The 27,728-nt window shown below is 41.0% G+C and overlaps 2 protein-coding genes across 3 annotated transcripts; one reads left to right on the plus strand and one right to left on the minus strand.

Moving 5' to 3' along the window:
- Positions 1 to 291: 291 nt before the first annotated feature.
- LOC103354491 (oxysterol-binding protein-related protein 2-like) lies at positions 292 to 10,731 on the minus strand. 2 transcript variants are annotated; one of them, XM_008277877.1, is made up of 14 exons: positions 10,625 to 10,731; positions 10,192 to 10,337; positions 9,987 to 10,098; positions 9,644 to 9,719; positions 8,777 to 8,911; positions 8,413 to 8,510; positions 8,131 to 8,313; positions 6,911 to 7,018; positions 6,736 to 6,825; positions 6,530 to 6,656; positions 5,949 to 6,068; positions 4,823 to 4,946; positions 4,596 to 4,686; positions 292 to 3,285 (listed from the first exon to the last, which is right to left on the minus strand). In XM_008277877.1, exons 2-14 carry the CDS (start codon positions 10,226 to 10,228, stop codon positions 3,183 to 3,185), a joined length of 1,404 nt encoding a protein of 467 aa, XP_008276099.1. In that variant the 5' UTR covers positions 10,229 to 10,337; positions 10,625 to 10,731; the 3' UTR covers positions 292 to 3,182. The 2 variants fall into 2 exon arrangements, with proteins under 2 accessions (XP_008276099.1, XP_008276107.1); XM_008277885.1 differs by having other exon boundaries at positions 10,192 to 10,229; positions 10,625 to 10,729.
- Positions 10,732 to 13,943: 3,212 nt separating this feature from the next.
- On the plus strand, positions 13,944 to 27,550 carry LOC103354480 (uncharacterized). The gene is made up of 9 exons (XM_008277865.1): positions 13,944 to 14,707; positions 17,652 to 17,876; positions 18,552 to 18,710; positions 21,557 to 21,625; positions 21,723 to 22,895; positions 23,010 to 23,129; positions 24,578 to 24,627; positions 24,710 to 25,892; positions 27,126 to 27,550. The coding sequence occupies exons 1-9, from the start codon at positions 14,072 to 14,074 to the stop codon at positions 27,267 to 27,269; spliced, it is 3,759 nt and encodes a 1,252-aa protein (XP_008276087.1). The 5' UTR covers positions 13,944 to 14,071; the 3' UTR covers positions 27,270 to 27,550.
- The last annotated feature ends 178 nt before the right edge of the window (positions 27,551 to 27,728 follow it).

The raw sequence follows: 27,728 nt of genomic DNA on the forward strand, positions 1-27,728 counted from the left end.
ACTCAGCTCTCCATTCACAAAGTAAAAGCGAATACATTTAGCAAAATGGCAGTTCCATGTGACCAATGTTTGAGTTTACTTTCGATACAACTACAAAAAAAAAAAAAAAAAAAAAGTTAAAATGATTCATCTGAAACCCTGTCTTCTTTGGAAAGCTGCAAGGAGCTCATGGTATTTGCCAGTTTGGACGATACTTCGAGCCACAATAACCATGTCAACAGGCTGAAATGAATCACAGTTCTCATTGAAACTAGCACACAGGGAGAATAACCAGATAATTTGACACAGTGACAGAGTTTTGTAGTCCATAATTTATTTCTTAAATATGCTTTGTATGCATATGGTTGTGTATGGATACAGTATGAAGAGGAAAAAAACGAGGAGATCAACAAACATACAATGTAAACATTTTCAAATGACAAAGACAAGGAGGGTAAAGAGATCAGAAGAACCATCAGAAAGAACCTGCACCTCTGAGCGGCCGCAGGCGTCACAAAGTGCTTTGAATTCAGAGTAAAGGTAAGAGCATCCGGGGGAAGACATGATGTGGACTAGTTCACTGTACATATATGTGCATAGGACTGTGAGCGTTCAAATGTGCAGCTTTATGCAACGTTAGTGCTCAGAAACAAAAAAAGAAACTATACTGTCCAACAACCGCCACTGTAGTGTTATATTATCAGCACACAACATTCATTAACTGCTGCCTCTGTGGCGTCTCAAGCACCGACAGGCTACAAGCTAAAGAGGAACTGAGTGTTTTTCACATTTCAGGAGGGCAGACTGGATGGATCAGTTTGCATAGGTTTATGGTGCCTACAGCGTCCTGTCGTGTTTGATGTAACTGTGCCTGAACACACAGTTCTGACTAATGGAAAATGACTCTCAAACTGGAAACTCTCAAATTACTTGAGTTACTGTGTGAAGACAAACAGCTTTCAGGAGTCAATATGACACAGCTTTCTCCACAAAGCAGAGGTTTTTATATTGTGGGGCGCGCCTCCCCGAGGGACGAGGGGTGTGAGCTGTAATTCCCTTTCTCAGTCAAACGTGAACACAGATAAATATAATTTTTTTAGATTCAGCGTGGCTTGCACATTTCTTTGGGATTAAACAACCAAGAATCCCCTTAGAAATCCCAGAACAACAAGACTCATAACTGCACAACTTGCCTGGGAATGTTTTATGTTGCTTTCAGTGATAAATTATTCAGTGACAGTTGCCTGTACGTCCATAGGTTTGCTGCAATAAATGAAGTGCTAACAACTAACTTTGCATACTTTTAATGGCACTAATTTGCAAAAATGTAAACATTTGCTAAAGTTGAAGCCCAAAGCAAACTAAGCTAACTGCATCAATGGCACAACTATGCTGCTACCTCAGAAGTCAGATCGGTGAATAAAAAAGCCACACCTGAGTTGGGGGCGTTCCAGTACAAGAAGTCAGAAAACCCATATCTTCAGTAAAACCTTTGTTTTCAGGTTAGTCATTGTCAGCAAAGCCAGTTGATGATGCATTTCTAGGTATTCATCCTAGCAGCATGTCCACTGATCCAAGTTGGACAGTACTGTGTGTATGCCTGATTAATGAGACACAAAGAAGACAGATGGGCTAATAAATGGTACATTACTCCAGTTTTTTTTTTGCCACTGGTCAAGGTTGGTAAGGTTTTTGTGACTTTTTCTTGATGGAAATTCAACTACTGGGGGGTGTTCAGGTGGAGATCGTTAAATGGAAACTCAGACTCTGCGTTCAAACTTGCATACTTTGTCTTTTGACTTCCAGTACGTACTGCAGCTGCCCTTACACTGTACGTACTGTTGCATGCAGTATGCATACAGTTGGACCGAGTACTTCATCTGTCGGTGCGCTCTGAGCGGCTCAAGCTTGTTCATACTTGTGCGAGACATCGTAACGTATCTTGTGCTGCCAGAAAAGCGTGCTGGCTTTCATACTGCATAATGTGACCGGATGTAAGAGGATGTTGTGGAGTTTTTGGCCTACTGCATTTAACATGTTTGTATACATACCAAATCTTTTTCTGGCACACTATGTAGTATGATCATATGGGTATTTGAACGCACCCAGAAATTCCAACTTCCTCATTTAAATGTTTAAAAGCTGAGAAGTCTCAATTTGAAGCGCTACCAGGAACAAAGACAGATGTTTGATAATTATGAACGTTTCTTCTTGTGTTCAGCATGTTTTGACTCTATAAAAGGCTCAAAAAGTCCCTTCACGCCCACCCTTATATTCCTAAAGCCCTGTCACTCTCCTCTGTGTGTTCATACACAGATATTTATTGTGTGTTGACGAAAAAAGGTCAACAATTTCACAGTGCGTGGTGTGTGAAGAGGCTGGGGAGGCGGCCAGTGTCAGACTTTGAAAACTCCTGCTGCAACCAATCCCTTCCGTTTCCCTTCGCTTTAAAGTTTCACGTGAAAGCATTTATACTCAGTGCAGAGAAGGTTTTTATGGCTTTAACTTGTGTAAATAATCGTCTTGGTGACCATGCATGCACCACTTATTATACACATTATCTATGTTACAGCGGACAACAATATAATGTACCAACAATATCCGTTTACTGTGGCAGTAAACATGGTTATAAGCAGCTTTCATTTCTACTGTAAGTCTCTATTCACAGAAACACTTGTGACATTTTAGTGCTAACTAAAATAGACATCTAATTTCCAAATAGGTTATATAAAAGTAGCAGATGTGTTTAAATAACCCCTGATATTTGAATGCAACTTGACAGAAGTGTGTGGTACGTCTACAGGTAAGGTTATGGTTGAGTGCCTGAACTAGAACTGAAAATATATCCTGTGTGTCCTGCAGCAGCTGGTTCACCACTCCAGAGATCACACTGGTGGTTGGTTTTAAACCTTCGAATGGTGAGTAACATACATGTTTAGGGCGTATAAAGATGAAGATGTTTGATGTCAACATTTACAGTAGGTAAACTCTACAATTCTCCGTAATATGACACTTCTCCTGCAGACAACATTCACAGTCAGTTGCAGATAATCTGATAAACTGTCTGATATCAGCTTTCATTGATTCTAACAAACACACAGTACCAGCGAGTGTCTGGCCATCATAATGTCACAAATCCTAGATGCAGAGAAATAAAGTGAATCCTATCAGATAGAAGACCGTTATACTGAGCACCTCCTGCGTCAATAAATGTTAGGACAGTCAGTGTAATTCCTGTCAAAGTATCCACCTGTGTACAGCCAATCCTCAGCTCCTGTATGAGGGTTCGTTCCCTGCTGGAACCACCTGAAGAGATACAAAACATGCAAGACCTGCTGTTAATGACGGGCTTATGAGAAATGTTGCACAACATGAGCAATAACAGGTCCGAAGAGCTTCCAGTTAAACTGTGGCGACTTGTGAGAAGTGCAGTTTTCTTTCTTTACTGTTTAAATTCTATGTACTAAAGATAGAAGAATTCCTACAACTGGGAGACACTTCAAAGTCATTTTCAGACATGAAATACATAACACTGATGGCTTCATAATTAATCTAATCTCCAGTCATAATTAATAAGAGGCATTTGTTTTTTTTGGTCTTTCAGACATAAGCCACATTTATGTCAATGTTATACAACTTTTATCAGACATGAAAAAACTTCTACAGGAAGAAAATAGTGGTCAGTACAATGCAGCTACAGTGTACTGGCTAGAAAACAGCACAGTTGTAAAGGTACAATACGAAGGGATATTTGTGTTTTCTGTTCTCTCACAGAGCGCAACACCACTGAGTTGAATATAAAATTGGACACGGATTATAACACTCGGTTTAGTACATATTAACAACTTTAACTTATTTTGCTAGGGTTTAATTACAGACTATTGTGAGGGCCCAAAGAGAATACCTGATTACATTTTCTTTGTACTGTAGGCAACCGAAGAAAATCAGCCACAGTACACCAAATGCACTCTAACCGCTAACCGTGTTAGCCTAAATGAATTATAAGCATAGAAAGCAAGTTTTAAAATTGCTTTTCATACCAAAATGAAACAGCAGACAAGGAGCAGACCATATTCATATGGTTTCTGAAAACAGATCATCATCAACTGGGGATCCAAACAAGAATTACTGAGGAGTATAACACAGACAGGTAAGCTGCTGTTGAGTAGATAATCTGTTGGTTGTTGAGCTGTGATACACAAACCACTATCTGCAAAGTTTACACTTACACATCCATTTGACCAAACTATAGCCACACCAATGACATCTTTGAAATGTTTCAATAAGTTAGACCTAGACGCCTCCATTAGGTTAACTTAGATCAAAGTTGTTGTGGAAAAAACCTGTCCAGCTGATGAGAATATCGATCAACTCCAAATTCCCATATTGTGTATCATTTTTTTGCTAACATTAAAATTGTAGTGTGGTATTAGGTTGTAACATATCCTCCTTTCAGTGTCCATGTTGTTTCCACATACTGACTTAAAAGCATTACGTTAGAACACAAATTCACAACTCAGGAAATGGTACAATCTGAGGAGCATGTGAACGAGTTTTCTGTCTGAACGGAGCAAGCTTTAAAAAATACATGCAGACAGGTTTTTAAATAGCTTCACCTGGTCGACCAGTCCTCCTCGTCCTTGGAGCGTTCTCTGCGTGCGGCTCTCTGTTTCTCTTCTAATCGCTCTTTCTCTGTACTTGCTGAATCTATAAAAAACACACAAACATGAATGAAGAAGCTTCCAAGGGATCATATGAGGGCAATAAAAATAGACGTGTGCAGTTTTAGCTTTTCTTAGTGAGTATTAAAGTGTTTCCCTCATTTTTGTGCGGCTGGTGTTACCTATGTCTCCATTCTCCATGGCTTTGATGTCGGGCCTCAGCCGGCAGTCTGTTGGTGCCAGTAGTCTCTCCATGCCAGGCTCCAGCTCATTTAGCGTCATGGCAAAGCTGGTGAAGTTATACATCTACAAAAGGAAGAAACAAAGGGTGCAGGGAAAATAACCATCTATGTTTGTAAAGTGATTTGTCAGGCTGTTGCATCAGACAATTCAACAAGTTTAATATATTTTACTACTGCTGGGAGAAACAAAAATCTAAACTAAACAAGGTATGTTTTTAGACAGCGTTTTTCAAACACACATGTAAAAAAAAATCATCCCCATCAGTACCTAAGCAGTTCTGATGACAAGTAAAAGAAGGCAGTAACTAGTAGAAAGTTTCACCTAAAGCACACAATTACATTTAGACAGACACTGTACACTTCTGGTTTAATTTTCATTTTGAGATTTTTATTTCTGCCAAAAAACAGATTGCAGGTGAACAAACTTTTGTTTCTGCTGCTCACAGGGCCCATAGTTACATAAAAAAAATCAAATCAAATCAAAACTGCAGCAACATCTTCCAGAAACAGTATCACTGACGCTTTGGATAATCCACAGAACATGTCATCAGCAGTTCTATTTCTTTGCAAGAAGCACATTTACAGTGAAAACTGTTCCATGGCTGAAGGTTTAAATGTGTTTTTTCAAGGCTACGGATTTGATAAAACCTCATTCACATCTACTGAATGGAATTGAAGGCAGAAATCTCAGGGACAAACAAAGTAAAACGTGATTAAACCAAACCACCTGCATGGCCAGTGATCACTAGAGCTGGATTCTAAATCTACTTCAGTGTAAAGCAGAACTGCAACTAGTTGTCAGAAAATGCTTTAATGTCATCTTGCAAAGCTATTTAGTGAATCATTGACTCCAGAAGCTGCCCAACATTTGCTTTTTTTGAAGATCAAGTGCAAGTTAAGTGTAGTATGTGTGTAATGTTGCTGTATTGTGCCCTTATGCTTGAGTTGTGTCTCTATTGCTCCGTCAAAACACTAACATTACTAAAAAAGTCTACTTTTAGCATTTCTGGATCACAGCACTTAATGCACCTCAATTTCACCCACACCTAATGTGCAAGATACGGACCTGTGCTGAGTGAGGGGGCCGCGGTGTTATCCTCCACAGTAAGGCACTTCCTGGTATCACAGTCACAGTCTCTTGAACCTCTGGCATCTCGTCAGCCTCCTCACCTTCAAAGCTATGCTCCTTCACAGACACAGACACACATCCACATGAATACCACATCAGACATGGGCTAACTAGCTTCAGCTTACAGTACAAACAGTTCATGTGCAACAGGTGCTTCACAGAACTACAGTTGCCACAAATTCAACACGTTTCTCAAGCAACAATGCATGTCATTGCAAGACATTATGGATTAGTGCTGGCAATGATCTAATCATACACTACACTTTGAACATAACTTGAACTAGACAACAGCAGTAGCACACTACAGATATCAAATACACTTTACCTTACCTTCTACTAAAGCCACTGCATGTTATTGTGAAAGGAAAAGATACCATTTAAGAAAAGAATTTAGAGTGATGAGTAAAAGTCACACATAAAAAATGTCCAAGACAAATGTGAGAGCAAACTAAGCAGCATTTCATGTCAGTAGACAATGGGATTTCAGTCAAAGCAGAACCTCCTGTGGCTTCTCTCACCTGTTTCAGCTTTTTTGAGTCGCCCCCGCTCTTCTTGTCTGACTTCTTGTATGCGTCATAAACCTTGGGGTCCACGCTGTACATGCACTCTGTCCACTTTCCATAAATCACTCGTCGCTTCTTCTTACTGGTTCAAAGACATCAAACTCAGTAAAACTAATCCCAACCACATTTCACTGACAGTGCTGTTGTCATCATGCTCTTACCTTTTGTCCTGGATATGACCTTCTACTTTGTGCAGCTCTTTTCCAAACATCCCACATGGTTTGAAGTTCAGCACACACTTATCTCCTGTACTGAAAATTTTAAAGCAAAAGAAATATGTGTAACCAACAATCCAAAAAAATTTTTTTTAAATCAGTGGAGTGTTTGTTATTCTACCTGTGGTTGACAATCTCCACAGTTCCATATTGTTCAATCCAAAGTTTTCCCAAGATGATGTTATGCACACAGCACATTGGATTCATCCATGTGTACGCTTCTTTATGTCTGCCACAAAGGAAAAGTTCAACATTTTAGGAAATACCAATACATGCATGATAAGATTTAAACCACTCCTATGTCTGTACTAAAAGTGAATCCTGCAATTTTGGAGTAAGACTGTTAATATTCAGCTAATTGGCATACTTAGATACTTAGCATGTACCAGATTTATCATCCCTACTGCTGCCTTCTCCCTCCCCATCTACCCTCGCTATCCCTTTACCCCTATGCTGTGCTCAAGCACGAACGTGCACAGGACTCACTGGGATAGTGTTGTGTGGATCAGGCTAAGCCATCTTGTTTGTTTCCCATTCACAGAGCCAAGGTTATGTATGATCCAGACACGTTATAAAGGAGAGACTTGAAATTTCACTCAATGAGAGAATTCTGTAGCACCAAAGATCATGAATGTATGACACATGACCTGACACTCTCTACAAAATGTCAGTTGTCTTCTTTGTAACAGCCGGACTGGGAATAGTCCAGCCAGTCATACTGTTGTGCTGACAGAAGCGTGGCGTTGTGAAACTGTGTGCATGGATGATAGAAGTCAAGTGAAGTATAAAAGCAGGGAAAAACATGTCTGTGTAGATTCTACGAAGAGCTTCAGTCGAAGTCAACTGAACTTGTTTTTCTGTTCCTGAAGATGCTTCAACTCACATCCGAAAGGATTTCAAATGTATTCTCACTCCCAAAGAACATGGCCTTTCCCACTGGAACTGCTGGCTTTACCTTTAAATATGAAGCTACAGTTTGCTAGCAAATTCCACCAACCAGAACCTCTCGCTCTCCAAGAAACATTTTACATTATGTTTGTTCAAATGTGCCAAGTTTTGGTTTTGTTAAAAGGAGTTGTGTGTTAATTAGAGGGGCTAGTAAGGATGAATTGTATTACATATAAGCAGGCCAGGCTGGCAGTTTAAATAGCACAGTGTGCTAATCTAAGCTGACCACCTGCTGCTTGTAGCTTCGTACTGAACAAACATGAGAGTGGAATAAAAAGTCCTCATGTAATGCTCAGCCAGACGGCAAAAAAACAGAATTCCTGAAATGCTCGACTACACATCCAAAAGTGCAACGACAGAAAAGTGAGTGAGCATGCAGACACAAATACTTACTTTAGCAACTCCAGTGTCATGGTGCCTTTAGGCTCAGCCTCCACACTTTTGCCCCAGAACTTAAGTTTTGGGTAAATGGAGCCATGAAACTCGAACTCTTGCTTCAGAGACTGGGCGTGGAAGGCACTGATAGGAGGGTGGTGGCTCACCTGCTCAGAGATCAATCTGTATCCCTCTTCCTCTCTTAAAAAAATAAAAAATTAAAAAATTAAAAAAATTAACACATGAATGAAACAAAAATAATTTAATCCTCAAGACATAACTTCTTATTCTCTCCAATACCTTGTCAGTTCATATGTCTCCCCGAGTAATGGATTAAATGGCTTTCCAGTCCTTTCCCATTGAGATGCTACAGATGAAACAGCAAAGGCAGCAACAACCTGTCACACAGATGTAAACTTAATCAGAATGAAGCCAAATTCCCAAACATTCCCTTGTTCCTGCTTTTCTTGTCTCATGTGATGGTAAAATATAATATCTTTGGTTTTTGAATAGTTAGTCAAATAAAATGAGCAATATGATAATGGTTTGTATGAAATATGCAGGTTGTAGCTCTAAATCACAGAGGGAAACTATTTATAACATAAAATAAAAATACACACAAAAGATACAAAATCACAACATCATATTCATGTGCTATCTCTACCTGCATGCGGTCTATGGAGTCAGATAAACTGCAGGCTTGGTGGATGAGGTGAGTGTGTTCCATATACTCCGAGATTCTCTGGAGAAAGCTCAGCGGCTCATTAAATACAACTGGCATTGCTATTTTGGACAGCTCCTGTGACACAACAGCAAAAGAATCAATTAAACTGAGCAAGAAATACATCAAATAAATGAAAACTGAGACCAGTTTTGCACAAGATTCAAAGAAAGACAAAGCACTGCTGAACAAACTACAGTACTTTAACAACTCAAGCATCATGTTACTTAATACTATGACACAGTTCTCAGGAGAAGAGGGCAGCCACATAAAACCAGATGGACATGGTTTAGGAGTTATTTATTGCTTAGCTGTTAAAAAGGTGAATGAAACAGTAAAACTACAAACAAAAAAAGGGCTGCTGAACCAAAGGAAAAAATACAACTGAAAGAGGACCAACACATTGGCAGTGACACCTCTGCTCCTCACGTATTTAACAATTCCAACTGGTAATGTAAGTAAATTTTGTCTTTAACAAAATACATTGCTTTCAACTACAGGAGTGACAAAAACAGGATTTTTACATTCACTCAACACTATTCAGATGTTCATTTAAGTCATTTTGGTTCTTTCAAAAGCCTCCAAAAATGCACTCCCAAAGGCAAATGTAGAAAAGACTTGAGTCATGACTAATCTTGCAGCAGAGCGATAAAAGGAAGTGTAAGTTATTCAATTATTTAAAAATAGAAATCTGCAGCTTGTTTGGAGCAAATTTGATGTTACAAAATTAAAGAGTAGCTGCATACAACATGAGCTTTGCATTGTAGCCTTCTGTTCTCACAGTTTCGTGAGGAGGCCAGTGGGACTCACCATGCCGATGCATTTCTTCAGTATACTCCACACACTGAAGTTGTTTCTGGAGATCATCTCAGCAGGCAGGGTTTTCCTGGGATACATGTGGATCAAATTTGATTAAAAGATTCTTGAATAATCACAAAAACAATTTCTGACAAAGCTGAAAAGTGCTGCTACACAGACGGTACTTCCAAATGCTCTGCAGAGGGGACATGAAAATGTGGTTGCACTGGTCTGATCAGTGCACACGCGAGTGCATGAAACCTTCAAATCCCTCACTTAAACACAGATGTGGTCATGTGGCAACATGCATGCACACATATGTACATGCATACCACACCTATGCATGATTCCTCACCTGCGCGCCCACACTCCATTCTCCTGCGTGGCACTGCCGTGAGTCACCTGCTTGCTGTCAAATACGAGGGCATCTTTAAAACTGACCTCACAGGAATCATCTGACTCCAGCCCTGACGAAGGAACAGGAGAGAACTAAGTGAAGACATATGGGCGCAAGTTGCAAGTACATTTAACTATTCGATTCCTTAATCAGCCCGTCTCACCTGTCTCAGCGTCGTAAAACTCCTCCTCGCTGTTCATACTGAGCAGAGAAAGTAACTATGCGTTACTCAGAAGTCATGTTTCCAGCATCGGCCTGTCCCTGCTGCCTAGCCTCTCTCCAAGCATCACAGACAGCCAGACACGCTACCTGCAACACGGACAGCTCGTCACACCAAGCAGGGCAGCTGCCAGCGGTGGTCAACGCCACACATTACCAAGTGCATGCTGTGACTACACAATACCAGCGCGTTAACTCGCTGTCTGAGCCTCAGCTACCAGTTAGCTTTCTGGCTAGTTAGCTAGCCGTTAGCATAGCTGCTGCAGTGAGTTAAAACGTCAATTGGAGCAGACATTAGCTAACGACAACAACACAAACGCCGACAAACCAACACAGACACTGACACGAACAATTAAAAACAAGGCAATTAAATGTACCCGCGAAAAAAGGTCAAATTAAAGCGCTGGAAACATAAACAATCGAAGACTGGAGTCCCTCTAAATTGGGCGGAAGTGGGCGGCAAGGACACCGTGATTGGCAGGTCCGTCAGCCAATCAGGTGGCAGCCAGCAGCGGTCTAGAAATAGAAGGTAAAGAGCAGATGTTAAGTCCAGCAGCTATTTTCATCACAACGTGTGTGATGGACGTGACTCCTCAAACATGGGCCTCATGAGTATTCACTAACTGTTATTCCATTTGCACTATTCTCATTTTATGTGTACTTTTATACTTGTGGCACTATTTCTTATATTTATATGTACATATTTCTGTATAGTATGTGTGTATCTCTGTGTGTAAAGCTGCTGACAACAATGTGAATTTCTCCTCTGCGAGATAAATAAAGGCATATCTTATCTTATCTTATCTTATCTTATCTTATATTACAAATTTTAAGGCTGTTTATGAAGAACAACTGCCTAAAGATGTTGTCTTCATGCTTTTAAATAAAGGTTTTCAAATGAACAATAGACTGTGTGATATTTTAAACTTTTTAGAAAAATACTATTTCATGTACTTCAGTTTATACTCTGAAAGAACCTTCATTTTGTAAACACAGGTGCAAATTCATCCCAAACATGAAGATAATCAATGCATTGGCTTGCTAGTAATATTTCGTGATATTTTTAAATAATTAAATGCATTTTAAGGTCGCTTTTGCCCTCTTTAAAAACACCTTACTCTTTTAATTAAGATTTTAAAAGGAATTATATAGAGTGCTTAATGGTTTATTACATAAATAACATTATGTGTGTATTAAACAGGTGCAAATTCACCCCAAACATAAAGGTAAATAATACGTTTAGTTTATGGTAGCTTGTTATCATATTTTTGAACTGAAAAATTCATGATAAGGATGTTAAGGAAGAAAGCACATAAAATGTTGCGTGTTATGTTACATGCTATTTATTCTCCCTTTATTCAGGTATCATTGAGAGTAACAGCTTAAGGATTTTTAATAGTAGTTTGGGCTGTAAAAGGGACAGAACCCTTTCATTATAAGTGTAAATAACTTAATTTAAAGCTTAATCTGTACCTTTAAAGTATATACATTTCTGAATGCTGCGGGTGCTGCATAAACCTTAACAGGGCCTACATTTTTAAATATATATTTAAATTCCCTCCAAACATGGAAATAATAAATGGATGAATACATTTTAGGGGTTATTCTCTTGGGGATATGAACAGTATGAATATTAGATACGTTACTATAAATACCTTAAGTTTCCATTTTCTCATTTTAATCAGCAAGTGTGTATTAATGTTAAGTTATAATGTATAAAGTCTGCAGTGACAATGATGATAAATTACTAATGAACTACACATGGAAGATATGCATGTGAGTGACCTTTCACCTCCTGACACCTTGTCATTCTCATAAAACATTAGTAATTGATCTGTAAAGCACTAAACCTTTCTTTTTACAACTCCTATAAATATTATACACTAATAACTCTGCCATTAATGTACTGTGTAGTTTAAAAGGAGCTACTTATGTGCTTGTTACCAGTTTTGACACTGCACTTTAAGGATATCACAGTTTTACAGAACAAACAAGTCAATTTGCCCCTAAATGTCTTTCTTTCTGAAGTCAGTGTGTGGCTCCAAACGCTCTCTCTCCCGTCATGTGCCTGTTCTTTACTTTTTTTCTATGCTGGATGTCTTGATGGACAGCACATGGAGCAATCGCACTCTCTGTGCATTTCCACACGCCTACTGTGGTGTCCAATGAGCAGGCAGGGTGTTACGAGGTGTAACGAATCAGACTGTGTGGGACAGTGGTGGTGAAGAGAAGTGATTCAGGCTCAAATTAGATAACCAAAGTCTGTGTCACAAGCACATCACTCGATTTGAAAGTCCTGATGTGATGTTTCCCGTTTGTGATGGTGCAGAATCTGTTTGGTAATTTGACTTTATAGCTGCATATTGGCTCATGAATGTCACAGTTGTGGTTTTGTGAAACAGAAAAACAAGCTTCATATCCATCCAAACAGTCTGTGAATCATCCACAAGGTGGCAGCTTTACACATGTGATCAATTAAACAATTTATTTCTTAACAAATCTCACATTACACACAGTAGACATGGATATTTAAATTGCTTCCTGGACTTTTGGCTGTTTTAATATTCATTCATTCATTCATTCATTCATTCATTCAAGCTTTATTGAAACTCAGAGCACATTGAGGTAGGCTGGCCTCATTTACAGTGCAGCTGAGTAAGAAATCAAAAGAAGTCCGCATACAAATAAAAAACGTATAAACAAAAAAACATTAACATGAAAAGTTGTTAAAATAATTAAAACATAAATCAGACAATGTTGGATTTAGAAACAAATTAATCAGTTAAAATAAGAGAAGATGGAAGTAAAATAAAATGAAATAAAAACCTGAATTGGTGAGTTAAGAACAAAAAACTGTGAAGCTTTACATTGTTCTGCAGGTTGTTCCAGGTGATCAATGTTTCACCCACAAAGAAGGTCAACAGTAAGAACCCTGTTATCCCATTTCCAAAAGGAGAAAGTGGAAACTGTGAGCAGAAACATCAAGTCGACTGCATCAAGTGAACATGACCAGAAACTTTGAGTGCTTTAAAATAAAAGCTTGTAAACTGAGAAGAGTGACAACAAATATGAGTAGGGGCAGTAAGAAACAAAATAAGGGACAGAAAAACTCTCTTTATCCTGCTATTTTATACAGCCAAATTATTTACACTATCATCTAATATGGTAACGTAAAAGGTAACCAGCAGTAAAAGTGTGACATTATTTATCTAAAACGACCAAGCTATTAGCTAAGCTAAGCTAAGCTAAGCTAATAATGCTATGCTATGTCTATATTCTGGTAAGTTGTTGCTGCAAAAGTACTTATGATTTCATGACTGTAGCTTCTTTAACGTGACCCTTCCTTTTAATTATTTTAATAGTATAGATTCTTTGCAGTTTTGAGGTTTAGCAAACACAACATTATGATAGTGCCACTTTGGACTAACATTTCCCACTATTGTAGTTGGGTTTTTTGGTGTTTTTTTTTTGTTGCCATTTTCTTCATGGGCTATTGTTTTGGCTGCAGACAATGTCTAGAATGGTCTTTAAAGTGGACGAAAAGAACAAGTATTTTTCTCAGAGGTCCCTGAAGGAGTTTTATTGTGGACACAGGGACAGGATGTCAGTATTAAGCTGCGTTCAGTGACACTCCTCCCTGATTTGTTCCTCTGAGTCGCTGTGCCAAAGTTTCAGTCTGCAGGATGGAGAGCAGCCACAAGGACCTCCTCACTCACTGAGCTGTGGACATTTTAACAGAACTGTAGAAATATTATGATCATCCGGAATTTACACATTTATGTTTGCAAACTAAAGCGAAAGTAGGATTTTTGAAACAAGTGGGCATGAATAGAGACGGAGAAAAAAGCGCTAAGACTGCGCTCCGCAGCCAGAAGCAACCCAGGGCGCACCAGCAGGCTTTGGTCCAGAAGAAGAAGAAAGAATCGTTTAAGGATGCTCAGAGCGGCTTCTGTCCACAGGAGACACTGTCAGGTCAGTGCGACTCTGTGAAGGAGGTGAAAACAGCGGGACTGCAGGGAAAGCGAGCCGGGAAAGTGTCATCGAGTGTGACCGCGGAGAGCCAGAGGAGCCCCGGCGCGCAGAGGAAACTGTCCGACGCCAGCAACGCCTCGGAGGACCTGAGCAAAGACTCCGGCTGCCTGTCAGGGAAAGTCTCCTCCTCGGACAGCAGCTCGGAAATATCTGACTGCCCCTCGGAGGGCAACAAGAACGACTCTCCGAGCAGCGACAATGAATTAAGCTGGATAGACGGCAGAGCTTACGTGAGCCCGGAGACAGGCGACGGCAAACCGTGCGCAAAGACAGCCAGAGACACCTGCGTCCTCCAGCCCAATGCTGCTGGAGGAGGCCTCAGTTTGTTCAACTCATCTGGGGCGTTTATGGATCTCATGATGGGGGAGACAACCGAGGATCTTGTCAGGGAAGTGGACGACTTGAGATCAGAAAACGAGTATCTGAAAGTAAGTTTAATCGACTTAAATAACTTCATTCAGTTGATTTAATTTAGTTTGCAATTTAATTTCCTGCCTCGCATGATATCCGGATCACTGCTTCTCATTTTCCACGTGTTTGTGGTGGCTTTGCTTATTTATAAGGTCTCTGTGAGCTGAGAGTTCCTGTAGGAAGCTTCAGACTGAACACCAGAGCCGATTTTCTGTAAATGCTTATAGGTCGTGTCAGTCTTCATTAGTGGCAGCAGGGCAAGTGAGGAGAAGCTCTCATGCAAGAATCAAGAGTCACGACTGGCTTAAAATATCTGTCATCATCAGAGGCATTTCTCATATTAACTGGATTCATCAGAGGAGATTAAAAAGATGGAAATTATGGAACAAACCACCTTCTTGCTCAGATTTTACCGTTGCTGAGCAACTTCTGCGACTTTGAAATATGATTAGATGACTAAAAACTGACCACACTGACCTTTTTACTGACACATTTCCAAAGAAGAAATCACTGTAACTTAAAGCAGTGACTTGCATATTTATGATTGCAGGAATATGTCTGGAGACTGTGCCATTCATTTGCTTTCAGTGTTTTGTTTCTGCAGTAAGAAGCTTGAATTAGGAGTTTAAAAAGTCCAAACTTACCCAATCTAAAGGCCCAGTGATACAGTTTGTTTACTTTTTTGCATTTAATGAGGTAATTTAGCAATTCAATGTTGTACTTTCATTAAGTTGTGTGGTGTAGAAGAGAGAGATTTTAAAAGCAGGGTCAAAATTGAAACAGCAGAGGCAGAGATATCCTGACTTTTAGTCCTGAATGTGGGTCAAGCTAAAAAAAAAACTCTGGAAACAGTTCCCAAAATGCAACTGCATGTCATTATGCGTTGTTGATGTCATATAGGATGAGTGTCAAAGATATGTGGACTCTGGTGTTAAATACTTCATAGATGTATAAATACAAAGACTACAAACACTACGTTGACATAACAGCATCATATCCACGACATTTTGTTCTGATTACGTTGAATGACCGTCTCTGGCTCTCATGAAATGTACATATTTGCTTCATCTTCAGGTGCTTCAAGTCAGATAATCAGAGCTTTTAAAAAAGAAGTTTTGTAGTTGGTATCCTGCCCTGGAGGATGATATCAACTCTACAAATAGCGTACTGACTCTGATATGACATATATGCATAGAGAAATGGTTGCATTATGGCAGCAAGGCGACATTTAGGCACCACAGGTGTAGATATTATAACAATATTTGGTGTCAAAAATTAAGAAAAATATATTTGGTGGATAAAATTTGTGAGAGAAGCAGTAGAAATTTAAATTTATTTAAATTAAATCTAAGAAAAGTCTGTCACAAACACAGCAGGCTCTGACTGATTCAGCCTGACAACAAGACCAAACATTCATCCTGAGTCATAAAGAATCAACTCCAGGACAAGGAGAAGATGGTGAAAATGAGTTTGTGCATTTAAACATCTTGTCATTTACACAATCTTTCTACCAAATGGGGTGTTTTAGTTACTCTCCAATGCCTTAGAATAGTTTTGGAAGCTGAAAATGCACAATTTAATGTATGTGCAGTGCCTACCAAACCCCAGACACTGCACAACACCACAAACAGACCATTCCTACCATGAAGCATGGTGGTGGCAGCATCATGGATTTTTAATTAACTGACATTACTTTGTAGAAATCTGTTTCCACTTTGACATGAAAGTGTCTGTTTTGTAAATTCTTGTCAAAAAAGTCAAACTAATTTGACTTTGATTCAATGTTTAAAAGCAATTAAAGAAGAAAGGGGAACCTTTAATAGGCACAGTATGTTGTGTTTGACATACACCAGGATTTCCATAACATCTACTGAAGATGGTTTTTATTAGTCAGTGGAAACAGGACTTAGATTGAAATTTCCCAGATGACATTTAAGACCTGGCCCTCAACAAGAAGTTTTCCTCTTATGTGCACCGCACACTGACACAGTTCAAAGTAACACATTTTTACCAGCCAAACAACCAGATCAGCTGGATGTAACTCTGAGGTGGATCCTGCCTGTGACAGCTGTGTCAGTCCTTTATTTATTCCTTGGCTGAATGTTGGAAATCAGGCCTCCAAACCATATCCGAAATCTTCCACTGTGCCGCTGACTGTCACAGTTTAACTTCTGTTTTTAGTGTTTCCCTTCACAAGAAATGATTTTGTCCAAAATCAGACAATGTGAGTCTTCATCTCTTGGCTCAAAGTGACCTAAATGGAGAAATGCCGCCCCTCCTCTCAATCCCCAGGGATTAAAAAAAAAAGAAGCTTCTCCTTTAAAAAGTAATTTTTATAAAAATAATAAATAAATGTGGAGCTCATTTCCATTCTTTACTTGCAATACCTCAGATCTATTTTATTTATTTAAATGTCCTATATGGCAAGAATGCTATTACTTTAATAACTCCTAGTCGGTTCAAGAGTCAAATTGCTTTTTAGTGAAGCTCCTAGTATTATTATGACCTGGATGACTGAGAATCTACAGATGTATTGACAACTCTCATGTATGTTGATTTATGATACAATAAAAATAACACAGGGTTCCAGCAAAATGCAGCTGAATCAGATGCTTCTCAGTTCAAGCGCAGCACATTTTCAGAGGGCAAAAGGACACTGGGGGCAAAAAAAAAAGAACTGATGACACAATTATGAAATATTAGTCTGTCTTCACAATTAAAGGTCCTCAGGAAAAAAATACTTTTGTAAGGTATTGATTTGTACGGTTTCATGCTGAAATTAAGTTAATATCCTTTGAAAAGAAAGACAGAATGAAGGTGAATTTCCACAATCAAAAGATTTTAAATTTGCTGCTTATATTACAAACAAATTATGTATTTTTACGCTTTCTACAAATAGGTTAATGTTTATATATTATACTCCTGATTTTAATACCTGCACCTCTGTGTCGTCTCTCCCAGGACGAGGTGGAGGAGCTTCGATGTGAGATACTGGAAATGCGTGACATGTTCCAGGAGGAGGAGGTGTACCAGCTGCAGGAGCTGCGGCTGCAGCTGGAGCAGGCCAACAAGACATGCCGCATCCTGCAGTACCGCCTCCGAAAGGCCGAGCGTCGCAGCATCCGAGTGGCTCAGACCGGACAGGTGGACGGAGAGCTGGTCCGGAGCATGGAGCACGACATCAAGGTCAGAAGTCGGGTGGTCTTATTAAAAAACTCAACAACCAGTAAAAGCTCCTTCTCTAAAAAGTTTAGACTGAATCACAGCTGTTCCCGTTGCTGACATCAAAGCACACATTTGCTGGAATACCACAAAGCTGCTTCCATTCCTGTGCATTAAATAGTGATCGTCTTATTCATACAGTGTGGAGGACTGTAATCAGTTGACTGCACCCTGAGTCACGGCTGTTTGCTGCCCTGTAAAGTGCTCCCTGCTGTTCGTCCTCGCCACAGCGTTTTCATTAGGCTGAAATGTCTTCATCATGCATCCTGTTTATATTTTTGTCCAACTGCAGTGTAATTATGTGGTGAGCTGTTCCTTGTGAAAGCGGAGTGATCTTTATCAGAATCGTGGCAGGTCAGCCCCCGTTGTTGAAAGGTGGCCGCCATGCTGTGTTTCTGTGAACCAGGGCAGGGTGTGGGTCTGTGTGGTGTAGGATTCCTGACAGCCTCACCCTCGCCCCCTCCAGCCACTCATACAGTGAATTCCTGTCACAAGAATTTCCTTGTAAAGTTTCTCGGCTTTATCCAAACCAACTGCCGCAGAGAATATGTTCCACTCGCTCACAAACTAAAGTAGAACCAGGGCCAAATGATTTAATTCATAGCACTTTTATCTGACTGCTTTTCGCTTTGCTCACAGGTCGCAAAGAGTGTGTCCCTCCGCCTGTTCAACGAGCTGGAAGCGGTGCAGAAGAAGAATTCCCAGTTGGACTGGGAAAATGAGGTTCTGCGTGAGAAAACGCAGGAGCTGGAAGTGGCCAAGCAGGTTTTACAGACCGAGGTGGAGAAAGTCAGAGAGGTGATTTTTTTACTTTAGAGCCCCCCATCAGTCAAGCATTAAACAATTGTATCATCACTCTAAAGTTTGAGCTTCACGTTACAAAATTTGATGTGGTGCTACAAAAAAACAAAGGTCAATTTGAACACAAGATGATTTTGTCATGGCCCGTTCAGAGCCGATCGTGGCTCAATGTGCAACAATTTGAACATGAAACCTGTAATACACTGATACTGAAAGTACGAGACATCCTTTGACAAATGTGGTTCAAATATTTGTGTTGCCATGGGTTCAGGATCATTCAATGGAGGCGTTAACCCTCTGAATCCCAATTGCTCCTGTGACGTTTTTCTACACTGTGTGCTCATTTTTAACTGCAATATGAAGAAGGAAGTTCTTCAAAGAGAACTCAAAAATGTTTTACGTCAAAAAGCATAGAGAAAGAAAACAAAAAAGTTAAACTATTTTGATTATTTATTTAACCAAACCATTAAAAAAATTATTTTTTAAAAAATGTTCAGGTTGTGATCAGTACATCTTTACAGAACATCTGTTTCTTCACGCTCAGACACAGTTGATTAAAGTATGAAGTTTGCTTCATTACTTCTTGTGTCTGGAATATATTCGTTGAATCTGCTTCGTTTCTCAGTTGTAAATGTTCACATTCTTGGACTGTCTGCTTTTACACAGGATGTTTAATCAGGCTGATAAAGGAAGGAACAATCAACCAATTAAATTTTCCAATTTCATCATAGTTAATTTTTTTGCTTAAATCTTTAATTGTTCATTAAAAGTTGATGAGAAAACTAAATTCAGTGCTTTTTAGACTCCTTCAGAGCTAAAACAAAGTATTTTCTGCATCTTAAAACTTGTCTGGAGTTGATCTTTATTAAATCAGTGTCTCGATATGCAGCCTAAACCTTGACAGAAACACAGTCATCCATCCCTCTGGTCAGGCGTCCTCCTCTCCATTACCCACCACAGCTGCAGCCATCCAGCCAGCAGCTGTCCCCCTTATCCTTCAGTCGCCCTGATGTCAGGTGACACATGACCCCGGTGTGGATCAATGATATGAGAGTCGGGCTCGGCCGGCAGCTGCCTGGTGCCTGGGCTGGGCGAAGCAGCCTGGTATGCTGAAGCCTGAACTCCAGGCACAGCTGATGGAGGACAGAAAAAAGGGTGCGAGAGATTACAAAAATAGACTCTCCCTCGGTTTCTCTCTTTCTGCTCGTATTAAGCAAGGCTAAATCTGGATCAGCGTGTATTATGGCATTCAAAAAGACGGGTGCTGCTGTGCTGACATACTGACCTACAACCATCACTGAATGCGCCTTTATCAAACGGAGGCCACTGCTGACTGACACCAACTGAAGTCTCGGTCCACCTTTTACTCTCACGACCCCTCCTGTCTCCTGTGATAACCATCGTGCACTCCGATGGCACGTGTTCGGTTTAATCCAGGATTCGGTGCTTTGGCATGAGATCAGTCTGGTCCACTCATCTGAGGCAGCTGCTAGTCCCTTTGATCCCAACTGGGAAATCCACTTAGATTACCTAATCTAGAAGCACAAAACACAGTGCAGATAGATGTGAAGGAGGATGAACATTTTAGAGACTAAACTGAACTGTCTGCAGAGTTAAATGGTAACTCAATATTGTCGGGTCAAAGCAGAGCCACACACATATGACTTGTGCTAAGAAGACAAAAGCTGCAACACAAATGATGGCACTCATTCAGTTGAAGAAATGTCAGCCTTTGTTTCCATCTTTGCTTGTAGGTAATGTCACATTTCAGGTCACAGTATAGAGTTTCTATAGAGCCTCCAGGCCCGCTGACCTTGAACTATACTGCACTGTAGCCCTCCTTATGTTTGTGCCTTCTAGTCTGACTATAAGAATGCTATTATTAACACAGTGACATTCTGTCTCGTGTTTAGGAGCGAGACAATGCTGCCAGACACTGCTTACATTCCTCTCATTCTTAGACTGACAAATAAACTCACTCATGCAGAGAAGGGAAGAAAATGTGACAAACTGCATTTTAGGGCATTTCTGAAAAACAACGTTTTAAATTAGATTTACCTATTGGATTAATTACACATTTTGAAAAATATTGTTATTAGTTTCCTTGCCGAGAACATCAACAATGTTTTTATGCCTGTTAAATGTGAAGCTACAACCAGCAGCTGGTTCACTTAACTCATCATCAAGACTGAAAACAGGGTAAACAGATAGACTGGCTCTGTCTAAAAGCACCTTTAAAGCTTATTAATTAGCATGTTATAGCTCATTTGTTTAATCCACACAAAATCCAACAAGATTGGTCAACAAGACTCCAGGAAGTCACATGCATCCAGCAAACAACCCCATAAAATCACAAAATCAGGTTTTACACACATAAATGTGTGAATTTATGTGCTTAGAGATGGCTCTAACTTCTTACTGAGAAGTCACGAGTGTGGTAATGAACCACACAGCAAATAATGTTGAACTATGCCTATATTTGTATTTATATAATGAAGTATTGCACTGATTTTTACATGGGATTTTAGTGAAATCTCTGTGCAGCTGTAGTTCAGTTTTTATGGCACTTAAAAATGTCCCAGGGGCTACAGATTGACTTATATGTCATCTTATGTGGCCAGACCATTCTCTAATACCGACACAGAGCTGTGTAAAATGGTCTGGCTTCACTTCATTATAATTCTGCTACATGGGGAAGAAAAGCTCTTGTTTGTGTTTCTTTAAACCCATCACAGTTATTTTGGGCGGTGCTAAGCCCAGGATGCAGTGATGGTGTCCTCTCAAAAAAGTGGCGGGGCATGTTTTTGTGGATTATTTATAAAATGTTTGTTTGTATTCCTCAGAGCTCTTCAAAGAAGAAAAGCATCCGATCAGGCAGTAAGGCAGAAAAGAGGCTCTCTCAACAAATTGAGGTTTGGTATATTTGAATTTAATGTATGATTTCTAGATATGACAGCAACCATGAGTTATTTCATGTGAATATTATTGTCATTGTCTGTTTGCCAAAAGGATGACAGTGCCGATCTCAAGTGCCAGCTCCACTTTGCCAAAGAGGAATTAGCTCTAATGTGCAAGAAGCTCACCAAGTTGGTATCAGAGAGTGAGGCGATGCGTGAGGAGCTGGCAAAGTACCGCTCAGCTTACGGCGATGTAGATGTCACCCAGTCACCAGAAGGCAAACAAAACTCAGCTCGTGCCAGAGAGGCGGAGGTCAAAGTGCATCTGAAACTGGTGGAGGAGGAGGCCACACTCCTGAGCCGGCGCATCGTTGAGCTGGAGGTGGAGAACCGTGGACTGAGAGCAGAAATGAGCGACCTCAGAGAGAAATTTGGAGGAGGAGGAGGAGGGGAAGAGGAAGATGAAGAGAATCGGGATGTTGTGGAGGAAAGTGTTCCAGCAACACCGCTGGTGAAAGGCAGACAGGGGACGAAGAAAAGTTTCAAAATGGGACCCACAATGTGCGAGCAGGGTCAGGAAGAGGAGTCAGAAAAAGGAAAAGGTGATGTTGAGACATCTTTGCTTTGCAACCAGCCGCAGACTGCTTGTCACATTACACGAGAAGGTCCAGTAGGAGGCGAGTGGGACCCTCACGAGAGTGAGAATAACAGGAAACAAGACAGAGGACTCAAGGGGATGAATGTGAAAGACTTTGAAACTCTTCTTGCTCTCAGAGATCATTCCTGCATTTTGATTTCAGCCATGCAGCTCCTCATGACACCACCCAAAAACGGCCACAGCTCATCTCCATCATGTGGTTTCACCTCTCCAACAGACGCAGACTTGAATGGTAAAGCACAGAAGACCTTCATAGCAGGGTCTTTAAATGAGGCTGTGGAGCTTCTGCAGGCCATGCTGTTGGCTTTCATAGGGCGAGTGGAGACCCTTCTAACAGCAGAAGATGTTGGCAAAAGCAAAGAAGGATATGCTCGGGACACTTTCTCTTTTCTTTGTGCCAATCTTGATGGTCACAATATGAAGGAGTCACAGAGTAATCAGGGTTGTGCAGACGAGCTTCGCACCAAAGAGGTGAGGGAAAAAGCAAAGCAAACAAGACAAGCATCTTCCATCCAACGGGGCCTCGTCGACAGCTGCAGGGACCCAAAGATGCGACTTTCATTGCAGATTCTGTGGATCCTGCATCAGTGGTGTCAAGTTAAAGGACTCGACCAGGAGGGAAAAGAGGTACCATTAAAGAGATGTTACTCAGCTGTAGCACCTGCAGATTGAGCATGTTTTCTCAGAAGCTTAGGTGTATATCTGGAATTTGTAAACATATGTGTATTTCTTTTTATTCAGGGTAAAGACAAAACCTTATCAGTGCTGCAAGATTTGCTGCAAGACCTCGGTGCAGAGCTTCGGGATAAGCGAATTGAATTTGACAGTGAAGCCGAAGCCGCTCCAGGCAAAGCAGCTGAGGTAAGGATGGTGTTTACTCTTCAGGCATGTGTCCCCCGCTGTGTGTGAGGCTGTGCGATACAGCGGGAAGCCCTGCTGATGATCCGTCTCCTTGGCCGCGTGTCCTCCTGACACTCAGTTCAACAGGCATCATGAAAAGACTCATGCCAGAGTTTTGAGGCTAATCTCTTGTAGGGGCTGCAGCCAAACAGGACAGACACGTTCAAATCTACTGCATGAAAACACTCTGCTGATTCTCTGCATTGTCCAAGCTCAGTTCTTCGAATGAACTCCTTCTGAATGATTGTTCCCACTTGATTGATCAAATGCAAATAGATAGACGATTTTAATGCATGACTCAGGATCTGCCTAAAAGGGCTGGATTTATTTATTTAGTGGATGTTTTTGTTCCTTACTCCACTGACTAGACAGTAATCCCTCTTTTCCTCAGAGGAACATTTAGTTTGCCATGATGAAGATGAGTGCCAACAGCTTTATGAGGCTGGATTTGAGCTACAAATTCAGCAGTCAGTCATAACATGCTTGTGTTGCATTCATGTTATTTCAGATTTTTTACAATTTAGAGTTCCTAAATATGACTCAGAAATTTAGAATTTATTCCTTATACAACCTTCTCTGTCATTATACAGCCGCAGGAATCTTTTCAGTCACTACCATCCATATGTTGTATGACCTGATGTCATGTTTAGCATGTTTGGAATGATGAAAATCAAGTTTTTACCTGGTTGGCATGTTCAGATGTGTTCACATTTTTATGACCACATCTACTTGGAAACTGCAGCGCACTGATGACAGTCTTAAAAAAAACACAAAACAATCAGACTTCAGGGGTTTCATGTATAACAAACCAAAAGAAAAAACTTGTCTTCTTCCAGGATGGGGCTTTCTGTGTCATTATTCTTCTTCAAAATCATCTTGGGTTTTAACATGAGTAGCTCAATTGGTTACCATTGTGTAGCATAGAGAAGTTTTATAGTGTTCGAGAAACAGGGTAGAATTACATATATGCCATTTTAGGATGGGGAAAAAAAACTCCAAATATGCAACTTTGATACACAGACATGAGTTTTTAGAGGTTTAATCAACAGCCAGTTGTAAGTCAAGAGTTGTAAGTTAGCTTACAAACATATGCTAACTAATAGAAAACATCTTGTACACTTGAGTCTGAAGTACAACTGACTAGTTTAGCATGCATTTGGGTCGCAAACAAAGTATTGAACAGTTTTCACTTACGAAATCTCAGCTTCACGGTGACACTAGAGAAAAAGTCAAGGGATTTCCAAGTACATTAGGATTCATCCTCTTGGGACAATGAACGTATGTACTAGACTTAATCGCAACTGACCCAATATTTGTTGAGATATTTGAGTCTGGACTGAAGTAGAGAATCAACAGGCTGACAATAAATTCACATTCAGTTGTTTTTTTTTTTCCCTCTCTTGGCTCAGCGTTCTGTCAGCGATGTTTTTCATGATGGACCACACTGCGAAGCTGACAGGTCAGTATTTCCTATAAATGTTTTCATCTTTCTCATGAGTTCACTGAATTTGCAGCTCATTTATCTCCTGACATTTTCACAGAATCTGCAGCTCAAAGGGAAAAAGATTCAGACGGCAGTTGTCTCCACACAGCTCTAAGACGAAGAACTGGTGCTATCTGAGCCAGGAGGCTGCCCAGCTGGACCGAGAAGACCCCGTTAAGACGTGGGACCATCTAATTATGCCGCTTAGCTTCCCTGATCTAGACTTTGAGCAGATGTCCATGGAGAGGAGCCATACTGCCCCAGAGAAGTCGACCTTCCGCATCTACTACAGCCCCCCATCAGCCCGCAGAGTCCAGCTAGCTCAGCTGAAGCTAAGTCCAGCTGTAGGCAGAGAATCTGTGGACACCACCTCTCCCTGGTGCACACCACCGACCTCCTTCTCTCCGCTCTGTCTGGGCTCGTCGTCAAACCTGAGTGACGACATGAAGGAAATGACGGCAGGTTGGAGGCAGACAGTTCAGGAGAAGAGAGGGAGATTAGGGGGCCGCTGGGTGGATGTGGCCTGCTCAGGAACTCAGACCCACATGAAGCCAAAGATGGTGAGTGTTGGTCAGCAGACAGATGGGATTCAGGCGTCCATCACTATGAGAAACAGTCCTTCCAGAGTCCTGAACTCCTCCCTGGTCTCTGCTCGCTCTCACCACATCTCTGCCTCACTGGAGGGTGTAGCAGGTCGAGTCGAGAGGCCAAGAACCTCCACCTCCTCGCCTAAACTCTACCGGAGACACTCTGCATCTAGTCCGTCCTCTCTCGCTTCATCCACCAATACGAGCTCCTCCTCCTCTGCATCCACCTCCAGAGATCGAGCGCTGTGGAACCTGTCACACCAAAGCCACTCTGGCCTCACCTGGTCTCGACAGAACAGTCCCCGAGCAGGCGCAGGGCAGAACCACAGCTCCCTGAGTGGCGCCAAGCCTCCCAGCAAGTCTGCCAGCGGCAACCGGTATGGTTTGGTGACAGAGTTTCTGCGCAGGGTGAGTGGCCGGGCAGACAAACCAGTGCCAGGGTCGGGGCAGAAGACTAAGGCCAGCCTGAAGACCCTGGAACGTGTTCCAACGAGGCCTCCAGCTGCCCCACTGCACAGGACCGACAGCGTGACCAGGATCGTCAACCAGAGGTTCATGAAGCAGAGAGAGGAAGCCAATCGGACCCCGAGAGAGGAGAAGGGGAGCAGCCTGAACCAGAGCGTCAGACAGAACCAGAGTCCTGGCACAGCAGAGGTCAGTGAACAACATCTCACCACATCACATGTAAGTTTCTGACTGATCTGTGCGATTATTACATAGAGTCTGATTTACAGAGGTGCTGGATTTACAGAGGCCCAAAGAGATAAATACAGTCTGGCCTCCAACGCTACACACCCACAGACGTACAAAAGACTGTGATAATAGCATTTAATTGTCGATGCATGCACAAATGTGGAGCATCTCCAGGTTCCACAGCTGCTATGCTGCATTGTCACAGTTTAAGGCTGCGCAATTAAAAGGTAGTTTAAATAAACTATGTATTAAACTACACTCAAGAGGAGCACATGAATCTACAGACAGAACTTAGTGAGCAGAGTCAATTTGGGTTTTTTAAAAAGGAAGGCCAAACCTTATCAAATGCACAGTGTGACTCAGAGGCAGAGCACCAAATGTCCTTTTAATAACAACAGGAAACCATGTCCCTGAGCCACTTCTCAAAACAAAGTGAGGAGGTAGATTTTATTCTCCACGAGAGCCTGCAGGGTCTCATATGGCGTTTGTAGGGAGGTTTCAGAACAACCCAAAACAGCAACACCAGGGTCTGGTTAGAGTATACCAACTAAAATCAACATTTTCAATCAAATCTCTACATTACTTTTACTTTTTTTTTTTTGAAAGCCTGCTGTAAATCACGAGGGCAGCTGTAAAGATTAAGTCATTAGGTTGGATGAAAGTGATTCGTATGTGCCAGCTTTAATTGATTGAGCTCATGACTACTTCTGGTGCCACTGACCTGCTTTTCTCTTATTTCTCGTTTTTTGTCCATCCATCCATTTTCTTTACATTACTTTATCTTCTGTAGGGTTGCAGGGCGAGTGGTGGCTGGAGCCTACACATGATTATCTCCAACACTTCTGAGTTATTAATCAAACATTAAATTACCAATTAGTCATACACTCAAAGATGATGAGTCTATTGTCATAGGAAACTTGGAAAACTGGCAGATATTTATACATTTGCTAAGATGGCTAATAAATTAGAGAATAGCTACCAGTGGATTTTACAATCAGCTCATGATTTCAGCTTTAACCTGCTGACTGTTTCTCAGGTGCTAACAGGGTAATAATGACACCGCCATGTACAGTGAGGGCCAGTAGGGGCTGTAAAATTGCTTGAGGCAAATCTGTGAGCTGAATAAACTAATAAGGGATTCCTATCATTTCATCCACCTCTTTGTAAATTACTCCCTTCTCTCTTTCTGACCAGGATGGAAGCTACGACTGCAGCTCCAGCAGCACGTTGACTTTCTGCTTCGCTCGTCCGTCTCGCACCACCCAGAGACAGACGTCAAACCCGAGCAAACTCCACCGGCACAGATTCTCTCCTCCAGTGAGCATGGACTCCAACTGAGGCTGAACAGGAGGAGAAACGGCAGCTTTTGCTTTGATACCGCAGTCAGAGGCAAAATTAACATGTGATCTTTAAATGTTAACTCAGCTTTACGTGGGATGTTTAGGAGGGCTGTGAGTAAACTGATAAATAGATTTCTTTTGGTGCAATTAAAAACATCTCCTTTTACAGATGGGCTTAATCCTTATTTCAATCACTTATAATTAATTTTATACTGTCTGTACTGTATTTTGTAGAGAATAACCTCATGTTTTGTTCAATAAACATCTAACATGCTTGCACTTGTAGTGATCTTTTTTTTTTAAAATCTCCATACAGATTGTGTCTTTGCTTTACTGTCACACTGTTTGATTTTATTTAAGCTTCAGAAACTTGTTTACTCTGCAGTAGTCAGCTCCTTCAGGACAAGGCTGCTTGCTGTTACGTCACATGCTCAAAAAAGAAAAAGTAACTGCTAAG

The sequence above is a fragment of the Stegastes partitus genome, unplaced genomic scaffold (assembly GCF_000690725.1).
Source record: "Stegastes partitus isolate 25-593 unplaced genomic scaffold, Stegastes_partitus-1.0.2 Scaffold4, whole genome shotgun sequence".
NCBI classification, from domain to species: Eukaryota; Metazoa; Chordata; class Actinopteri; family Pomacentridae; genus Stegastes; species Stegastes partitus.